Below are 10,595 nucleotides of genomic sequence, written 5' to 3'. Positions count from 1 at the left end.
ACAGCAAAGCACAAGGAACAATACTACCTTGTTCAGCGCGCTCTTCTGTCATTTGGTCCCATCAATTGATCTCTGTTCCAGCGTTTTTTTACCTTGCAGACTAGTTCGATACCTACAGTTTTTGCAAGAACACTGCTGGCGAGCAGCTTGCTGTAATGCGCATTGTTTCCGGCATTTGTTTTCATGGATTTTTTTGCGCCGTAAATTTTCATCTCATTTTTGATGAAATGTTTTTAGCAGTTCTGACTGTCTGATGCAGTTTCTATACAAAAAATTGAGAGAGAGAGATAGAGATAGATTGAGAGGCCTGCATGAGGAAAAAGAGGGTCGAATTGTAAGCATAAAAACACGTTATCAGGTCAAAAACAAAATTATTCAGCTACTGTATAAAATGGCCGCCATTTATCGTCTTACCACGGCTACTGAGGTGTAGCAGGCATCATGGCGAACTCACTGAAGCCCCTGATGGTCATTGCTGCTGCCGCTTTCATCATTGTTATTCTACACTGCACGGGGAATCATGCAGCGGAGGTAAGTGCAGGGTTTATATCGTAATAATTGTGCAGGTTAAAACGTAGCACTTGATATGCTAAAAAGTTGGCTCTGACTGAGTTAATACTGGCTTCACTTTTGTTTGCAATGTTTTCCAGTTACTACGCGCATTAAAATTGTCCTACTTGAATACAGATGACATACCAACGTCAGTAGGGGTCTGTGTTTTGTGGCTCGACCTGCTGTATAAGTTGTAATGTGGCTGAATTGAAAAATTATATGTCGGGCAGTGTACTATCGCTTTGGAAAGAAACGCGAACAGCCCGGCGTCTCTAAGCTCTCCACTGTTCGAATTTCTTTTTATGGCGCTTTTACCTGGGTGACAAAGAAAAAAGACCTTACAGTCGTCCTAGAATGCATCACGAACGACTCTAGTATCTTTATGCTGCCACCGAAGTAAAAGTGCGATTAAAAATGCGAACAGCGGAGCACCCCTCTGTTTGCGTTTCTTTCCATCGGACCTGTACATACACTCGGCCGCTCTGTCATTAACAGCTGCATACCTAACAGTGAATCCGGCAAAGACAAAAATGTGGCCTGATCTATGGGCGCTATGTATTCGCTACATGTTAGACCAAAAATGTCAACGCAGTTTTTTTCCCGCTGTTTGCCCCATATGCCCATCCCGTTATTGCATGCAACTTGTGGAGAGCCGACATCCAAAAAAAACAACAAATAAATGGGCCTAAGTTTCAATTAGTACTTGCAACACTGCACTTCATTGCTTCTACGCAGCCAAAATAAAACTCTTTTTCTCGCGGCGAAGGCAGAGACAACAGGTGTCCGTAAGGCGGGAAACGCAAACGTTATTACCGTATTTTCCGGTGTATAAGACGCGACTTTTTTTCAAAAATCTTGCTGGTGCGTCCTATACAAGAATGCGTCTTATACGCGAATTTCTCGTTTTTTTTTTTGAAAGTACAGAAATTACTCAGGTTCATGTTCAAGCTTTTTTCACCGAAAAATATCTCTACCAATGACGCGGTTGTAGCACGGTTAATACTTCAATTCGGGGACCGCCGTGAAAGTGAACTTTCTCATGTAACGGCGGGGATGACGACTTCCGGGATCACAAACTTCTGACCGTTTCGGCAACCCCAAGAAAAAGTAATGTGAAATGCCAAAAGATGGCGACAATCGCACTTCTCGCCATTGTCAAGACAAGCCGGCGTTTTTTTTTTAGCCACCCTTTGCAGCATTGCTGCGTGTACGTACGTAGTGCGAAGAGAATGTTTCAGCAACGTTGCCTTCAGAAATGGACGAACTTTTTGGTAGCGCGTCCGAAGGTGAAGACTTGGAAGGTTTTAAGTAAAAATAAAATGTTATGGACATATGGGAGAGTTCACTCGTTTTTTCTTTATCCTAAAACGTGGGCGGGTATAGCGTGTGTGTTTGCTTTTTCGATCACTTAGCATTGCTGAAGAATTTCTCACCGGTACGGTGAATTTCGCGATGGTCGCGCAAGCGTGTTTAAGTCTCACTAGCCTAACTGGGTAAATTGGGGTGCGTCTTATACACGGGTGCGTCTTATATACCAACTTTTTCAATGACAGCATGCATACATGGCGGGTGCGTCTTATACATGGCGGGTGCGTCTTATACGATATATTGCTGAATAGGGCCGGTTCGAACACACGACGATGGTTAGCCGTTATTGTTCAGGGGCGCCGTAACGGCTAATCTAGAGAGCGATGAGCCCATGTGGGGCCAATTCAGCTGTGATCTCCGAAATAAATATCCCTTCCGGCCACCATATGAGTCTGTCGATGCAGATCGACGGGTGCCGATGGTTCTTAGGAGGAAATAATAAAGCGGTAAGGTAGGCGTGTGGATGTCTGAAGCTGGCATCCGGAGTCAACGGCGATCATTGATGTTCATTAGAGACCACAGAGGCCGTTGCTGAGTGACGAAAATCGAGGGTGGGTCAAAGAAGGGAGGCCTTCAAAGACTGTTCGGTCCTTTCACCTGGCAAGCATTCTGGGGTGCAACGATAGATGTATCGCAAATGTGGACAATGTCTCAGCCAATAAAAGAGGCGTCCTTAAGCTGCAGGGAGTTTTCATGCCTCGGAAGTTGTCTGATCTGATCATCGGCACTCTGGGAAGAAACCTTACCGGCGAAGTCGGCGATTTGCCTCTGATGTCAGTCGTTTTCCCCACGAGAGAGGGCGCTGGCAGGTGCAGCGAACTAAAGCCCCTCGAACTTGCGCCTAGCAGTGCGACGGTCACTGGTGAATTACGAACTGGAGGCCAGGTTCCCGATTTCGCTGGAAGCATCTATAGCGCTGCTTGAGATGATGTACTTCAGGGAGCTTCATTTGTCTCTTAATTGAAAAATAGTGCATGTGTAACATGAGAGCGCAGTACAACGTATATGCATGCAATTAAAGAAAAGGAACACATCACAAAACATTTGAAATAATAATTAAAATGCAAGGCACAGTACAAGATATCACACTTCAATTACTGCGTGGCGAAAATGGGGAATTACAGCAGGGTGTTTCATTAAAAAGTCGTTTGAGGAAAAAAGGAGTTATACACGACAAATGATGAAAATGCAATTGATATAATATTTATTGTTTATGGCGGGAGGGTCTGAGGGGTCTTTGAGAGGTAGTCTCCGGGTCAATGAGAAGTTAAGAATATCGCACGTACTGGAGGAAGACTAGACGGGCTTTTTTTTTTCTTTTTTCAGGGAGCAAGTCAAGATCTGGATTACCCCTCCTGGTTGACGGTGAGTCGAGGGGTCTATAAATTATGATTTAATTAGAATAACTTCTATGTTCTAATTTTTTTAGTGTCACTTGGTGCATGCGGATCTCATGCCGCGCACGCATATTCGAAAGTATGTCTTACATAAGTCGTGTACGCTTTAATCTTGTCCATATGGTGCATGCAAAAAAAAAAACACCTTTTGCCGCATTGAGAACCAAGTATGTCAATGAGCTTCATGCCTTTGATCAGGATGTTATTTTCGTATCGAGGTATTTATAACAATGTCTGCATATATATATGCCATTGTTTATATGGTACCAAATTCCAATTCGTTGGAGTTGTTACTGATCCCAACACAACAGCTATTCGAAAAGTATGGTTACTACCTGTCTACCATAAAAACATGCGAATAACTGCAAGCAGTTATTGAGAATCAGTTTGTCGGAAACTGGTTTAATACGAATGAAAATTATGCCGACGACATCAAATAATGCGAATGAAACTGTAGATTTCCATGTTTGAACAAGCTCGCCAATGTAGATAATTAAATATTGTTATGACCAAAAATCGACCCCAGACGAGTGCTAGGGGAAACATCCAGTAAACGGCAGTGTACTTCAGCAAAATTTCAAGACTGCGCAGGCATGGCCAAGTATGAAATAAATCAATGTATATATTAGCAGTCACACCAATCGTTTTCATTTTTGTGATGAATTTACCAAAAAGGACATCGTCTAATGTATTAGAATCGTCTGAACAAGCAATGTGTACTACTCGGTGGACGCCGAGAATTTCGGTTATTTCATCCAAAGTCTTAACAGAATGATTTGATTTGATTTGATTTGTTGGGGTTTAACGTCCCAAAGCGACTGAGGCTATGAGAGACGCCGTAGTGAAGGGCTCCGGAAATTTCGACCACCTGGAGTTCTTTAACGTGCATTGACATCGCACAGCACACGGACCTCTAGAATTTCGCCTTCATCGAAATTCAGCCGCCGCAGCCGGGATCGAACCCGCGTCTTTCGGGTCAGCAGCCGAGCAGCGTAACCACTGAGCCACCGCGGCGGGGCCTTAACGGAATGCGTGGTTATAGAACACACTTGAGAGAAACCATGTTTTCTACTGTGAATTTTTATTATTCAAAAATATTTAGACACGTAGCCAATAAGACCGGAAAAACTGAGAGATGTAGAGAAATCTGGCAGTATGCATCGACCAGCGTTCTGCAGCACTTTGTAAAAACCAATGAGAGGCATGCAGCAGTACGGCGGTGCAGTGACAATGTCATGCCACAGTTATCAATTATCTGATTATATTCTTTGGGCACATTATGCAAAGCCTTTCAAGTGACGAATGAACGAGACAGAATTTTGGCATACACCGTGAAACATACACGCAAAAGAATAGGTAAACTAACTTCTAAAAAGGATGAAAAAAGGCTTGATCCCCCGACCATCGGCAAGCGGCAGCATCCATATGTGAGCGTTTGGCATATTGTGCAGATAAAGTAATACTGACGTCATATTTCCTCCAGCGTTACGACGAGGGAGGGCGTTGCGACGTTGAGGCCAACTGCAAAGCAGGCCTTTGCTGCGCTCGGATGACTGAACGTGAGGGAAACAAATGCAGAAAGAGGAATAGCACAGTCGGCCAGGGCTGCTCGAGAGAAAAGTGGCCGAAAAACACCAAATATAAGGCCTACATCGGAGGCTGCCCCTGCGGAAAGGGTGAGCGCTCTATATCGTTGCATGCTTGAGGTTAGTGCATCGTAACTTTAGATGCTTATGCGCCACTAAGCGGAATACAACACAACGCTATTTCATTGCGCTTATTCTAGGTGCGCACTCTCCAGCACGATGAAAATCATCAAACGCGCTTTTTACGGTTGGGGAAAACATCTTGAAACATCTTGAATGGCAGGTTCTCTCAGATCCCGAAAGGCAGTTTACCAACATCCCTCATGGGAAAAGTTTACAACAGCTGTATCTTACCGGTACTCACCTGTGGGGCAGAAACGTGGAGGCTAACAAAGTGGGTTCAGCAGCGAGCTATGGAAAGGAAAATGATCGGTGTAACGTTAAGCGGGCGGAAGCGGGCAGAGTGGGTGAGGAAACAAACACGGGTTAATGGCATCCTAGTCGAAATCAAGCGGAAGAAAGGGGCTTGGGCAGGGCATGCAATGCAACGGCAAAAGTACCGCTGGTCCTTAAGGGTAACGGAGTGGATCACAAGAGAAGGCAAGTGCAGCAGGGGACGGCAGAATTCATTCATTCATTCATTTATTGTACCCTTAAAGGCCCTTTTCGGGCATTACATAAGGGGGGGGGGGAACAGTTGAAATACAAAGTAAAGAGAATAGCAATGTTAATACAGTAAAATACAACACAATGCAATGCAAGAAGAATAAAAAAAGAAAAACAAAAACAAAAAGAACTGGAGTACACTAGGAAATGTTAAGATGCAGTTCTAATCAATACATGGTGGTGGATAGGCTAAAGGAAGGAATAGTAACAAGAAAAGTAAATAAGTTAGGTGGGCGGATGAGATTAAGAAGTTTGCGTTGATACGATGGCCGCAGGTGGCAAATGACAGGGTTAATTGGAGAGACATGGGAAAGGTCTTTGCCCCGCAATGGGCGTAATGAGGCTGATGATGATCATGTATGAAACCAGAAAGTGTCGAACATGTATTGCTCGACTTCTGGGACGCTGTATTCTTTTGGCACGTCCTGTAACGCACCCTTAAAAAAAGACCCCCCGTTCACACCCAGAGGTATTCGGTTTCTCGCAGTTAACAAGAAACTGATTGATAGGTGTAACGTTAAAAGATCGGAAGCGGGTGGAGTGGATGAGAGATCAAACGCGGGTTAATGACATCGTAGTCGAAATAAAGAGGAAGAAGTGGGCTTGGGCAGGGGATGTAATGCAGAGGCAAGATAACCGGTGGTCCTTAAGGGTAACGGAGTAGATTTCAGGAGAAGGCAAACGTAGCAGGGGACGGCGGAAAGTTAGGTTTGGGGATGAGATTAAGAAATTTGCAGGAATACGGTGGCCGCGACTGGCGAAGGACAGGGTTAATTGGAGAGACGTGGGACAGGTCATTGCCCTGCAGTGGGCGTAGTCAGGCTGATGATGATGATGGTTTCGTCAAAGTTATCTAGAGAGGACGGTGCGAGTATTTTGGGAGCGGGATGTTTTGGCATTACTATTCTCTTGAGCTCTCTCGCGTGATTAGAGAAAGAAGTGACTCCGTGCGTTATGTCTGCTATTTAATTTGACAAAAATTGCTGTTTTATTTTTTTATTGTAAAGCTTTAACAACGAACTCTGCATCCGCAGGTCTCATATGCAAGACGCATGGCGGACGTCGTTATGGTACCTGCCAGGAAAGAAAGAAACGTGTGTTATGAAAGGTAGCTTGATACACGGGCGCTCTTCAAGCTATCTTTACGACGCCAATAAATTTGTTTGCCTCTTAAAGAAAGCGTTTCTGAGTCGTTCAATTGCGCACGCACTTAGTAGAACTCAAAACATTTCACTTTACTACATAATTATCTCAATATTCTTCACTTACCATACACATTACTTTGAATTAAATAGTAAGGAAGTACCGCAAGGGGTTACAAAAGGAGATCATCAAGCGCGCTACAAGAGCCGACCCGCATGGAATGATGCCACAAGGTAGTGTTCTTGGCCCAGTATTATTTTTAATTTTTATAAACGACTTACCTACTAGTATTTCTCACAATATTAAACTTTTTGCTGATGACTGTGTACTTTACCAGGAAATTAACTGCGTCAATGACCATATAGCTTTAAATAACGCTTTAACAGCAGTGACCAAGTGGTGTGAAGAATGGCAGATGACTATTAATGTTAAAAAATCAGTTGCTTTATCCGTAACCAGAAAGATACACAAATCAAATTTTCAGTACACATTAAACAATATTCCTCTTGATTCGGTGTCCGAATATAAATATTTGGGCATAACACTAACCTCTGACCTCAGATGGGATTCTCATGTTAACAATGTCACATCAACCGCCTTAAAACAGTTATTTTTCATTAATAGACGCCTCAAACTAGCACCATCAGAAACAAAGCTTCTTGCATATAACACATATGTCAGACCAATTCTAGAGTATGCTAATGTTGTTTGGTTTCCTTTCACTAACAAGCTCACTAAACAAATAGAAGCAGTGCAGAGGAAGGCGGTCAGATGTATATTTAATAGACACAGGTTGACAGACTCACCAACAGAACTAATCAAACACGCAGGACTACTAACCCTTCAAAACAGAGCAAAACTAGCGCGCCTTAAAACCATGTACCAACTCGTACACAATCAATTAAAAGTCGCCACTTCAAGATACATATCACAATCACAAACGCGACAAACACGTAATAAACACATACACACTCTAAACGTGTTTTCATTCCGTACTGACACTTTCAAATATTCATACTTCCCTCGTGCTATACGCGAATGGAACACCTTGAACACATCCATTGTTAGTAGTCCATCATTGAATTCCTTTAGCACACGTGTGGAAAATCAACTACTTATATCTTAGTATTTATTGAATTCATATATGTCATTACCAAGTTATTCCTTCCGTTTGTGTTTTCACTTGTGGTATTATTGTCCGCCAAAATCATGTCACATGCTCCTCACTCTGGTTTATTTGTTATTCGTATCTTCTAATGTATAATCTCGTGTTATATTTTTTATGTACTTTGATTAATTACCATTGCTATTTTTTTTGTGTGCCTCTGTACTTTGAATGCCCTCCCTGTTACGATCCCTGATGGGATTGACAGTATCGAATAAATAAATAAATAAATAAAATAAATTTTCCTGCAAAAAACTGGCGAACGGCCGCCTGGCGGCGCCTGTGTACAGTCTTACCCACAACTCCGCCGGCAGTTTGTCTCAATAAATGGCTTTTCATCACATGATCGAGAAATAATCTCCGCTAAACCGCAAGGAAGCATAGTGGGTCCCTTCCTATTCAACCCCTACATCAACGTTAGACCTACGTATAAACAGGCTAAATTTGTAATATTTTTATTTATTTATTTATTTAATCTGCAGAGTCGCTCGACTCCAAGCAGGCATGAGCACGGGCATGAGCACAGATACAAATGAAAAAACAAGATATGCACGAACTTCATACAAGAGCAAACGATGATGCGAAAAAAGAAACTAAAAAGACAAGGGTTTCACATAGAAAAGGCTCTCAAATTATCAACAAACGTTTCTACATTTGGGCTGCTCACTACACACTTCCGCAATTCATTCCACTCTGCAATTGATTTGAAAAAAAAAAATGAGTGTTTAACTGTGTTAGAGTATGCACGAAATTCTGTAACGCGTACTTGCTCGTGAAACAGGAGTAATATAATCATGGGTGTTTATTATAATCAGGTTATTATATATTAGGTACAAAAATTTCAATCTTGCTTCAGTGCGCCTTGTCTGAAGGGATTCTAGGCCAATAGAATTGATCATAGCAAATACACTATCTGTTCGTTTGTATCGATTGCAAATGAAACGGGCCGCTATCCTCTGCACTCTTTCTAACTTGGAGATATTCTTGGCCGTAAATGGGTCCCATAAATAACAAGCATATTCCAGACGAGGCCGCACCAAAGCCTTATACGCTGCCAGTTTGACATGTTTTGGGGCCTTTGACAGTTTACGCCTCAAACACCACAGAGTCTTCAGAGCTTTCCCGCATGTAATATCGATGTGAGCATCCCAGTTTAGGCAATTAGATATCTGAACTCCAAGGTATTTCACAGACAAGGTTTCTGGAAGTGGTACGCCAGCTATACAATATGGATGTACCAAAACAGTTTTCTTTTTACAAATTCTAAGTACGGAACATTTATTAACGTTAAGAAACATACCCCATTGGTTACACCAGTTTGAGATCTTCTGCAGGTTACTGTTAAGCTTAATTTGGTCCGGTGTGGAGTTAACTAAGGAATATAAAACGCAGTCATCTGCAAATAGTTTAACTCTAACTTCGGAATCAACCACATTAATTGCCGATGACACTATGCCGATGACACTAGCACATTTCTTCCACCCACTTTCCCTCCTAACCTTTTAACAAAGCTAATAAAGCTCTCCATCAACTTGGCGTGTGGTCTGCGCTTAACATTCTAAGAATGAAAACTTCGAAGATAAAAGTCATTTTTAGCTCAGAGGCCACCCATGCATCTAGACATATCAACTTGCGGGACAATTCTACAAATATTAAACTCCAACACTCTGTCAAAGCTCTTGGTACTTATTTTGTATCTATTTTACGAGAACATTACGATGGGATGAGCACACAAACTTCGTACTGCAAATGCTCAACCATATAACAGGCACACTAAATCTAAACGGGTATATCCTTTCATCATTAGTAAAACTGTTAACCTCTTATGCTTTGTTCGCTCTCCGTATGAATTATAACACTTCTCTTGGGGCACAACGTTGATTTCAAATCTATTTCTAATTAGCTATTTACTAATGAAGAAAGCGATTATACGCGTACTAGTAAGGTACCGTACACTGAGCACACTGCGAACCTATTTATGAAATATAACATATCGCAAGGTACAGCGCGTGTACACCCGCAGTCTTCTGCTTAAATACAGCATGTGCATTAAGGAAAATACTGCTGCTCAAAAAAATTTTTGTCAATCTATAGGAAAACGTTTCCACGCGCCCCATTAGAATATAAGAATTTTGTAATATACCATGATTCCGGACCATAACTATGGTTCACCATTGTTAAAAAGTACGCTTCCAAGGTTGCTAAACACCTTCCATAACGGCGGCATGGACGCACTCAGTCTCACACCCTCCCAGTCAAGGTGTCTCTCCCCAGTTACGTACCTCATTGCCCAATAACACTATATCTGCTGTGAAATAGCAATATGTGCAGTGCAATAAGTGCTACATGTGAACTTTTGTCCACATTTAATGCAGTAGTATTGTTTATTTTTACATTTTCTATTTACTCATGGTATATAATTACCATGTAATGTGTTTATGTTGTCTGCGTCGCCCGGTTTGCAACATGTGTATTATTGGCGTTTTGATTTGATTTGTGTTTTACCTACTGTGACTGCTTGCCGCATATATAAGCTGTTGCTATGTCGATCGCGGTTGATGGCTGAGAAGCTTCTTGTCTGCGGTCTTTACCTCACCCTCTGCATTTCTTGGAAATTAAATAAAAACAACATATAAAGAGGGAAAGAATCAGCCTCGGTGCTGGCCGCAGTCAACGCCCACAGCTCATGGCATCTTTTTCGCGTTTAAAACGTTGAGG

General features: G+C 42.2%; 1 protein-coding gene across 1 annotated transcript; it reads left to right on the top strand.

The window, feature by feature from the left end:
* The first annotated feature begins 441 nt into the window (after nucleotides 1–441).
* LOC149335210 (uncharacterized) lies at nucleotides 442–5,022 on the top strand. The gene is made up of 3 exons (XM_089553895.1): nucleotides 442–531; nucleotides 3,247–3,285; nucleotides 4,801–5,022. The coding sequence occupies exons 1-3, from the start codon at nucleotides 442–444 to the stop codon at nucleotides 5,020–5,022; spliced, it is 351 nt and encodes a 116-aa protein (XP_089410021.1).
* Nucleotides 5,023–10,595: the final 5,573 nt, after the last annotated feature.

This window comes from Amblyomma mixtum, chromosome 7 (assembly GCF_055824585.1).
Source record: "Amblyomma mixtum isolate Tamu chromosome 7, ASM5582458v1, whole genome shotgun sequence".
Lineage (NCBI taxonomy): Eukaryota > Metazoa > Arthropoda > Arachnida > Ixodida > Ixodidae > Amblyomma > Amblyomma mixtum.
Note: the sequence above shows the minus strand (reverse complement) of the source record. Positions and strands in the feature narration are given on the sequence as shown.

Excerpts from the sequence above, each read along its gene's own strand:
- LOC149335210 (XM_089553895.1), top strand. The coding sequence starts at position 442 with ATGGCGAACTCACTGAAGCCCCTGATGGTCATTGCTGCTGCCGCTTTC. Across the intron at positions 532-3,246 it reads CGGGGAATCATGCAGCGGAG|GGAGCAAGTCAAGATCTGGA; the intron begins GTAAGTGCAGGG and ends TTCTTTTTTCAG. Across the intron at positions 3,286-4,800 it reads ATTACCCCTCCTGGTTGACG|CGTTACGACGAGGGAGGGCG; the intron begins GTGAGTCGAGGG and ends TATTTCCTCCAG.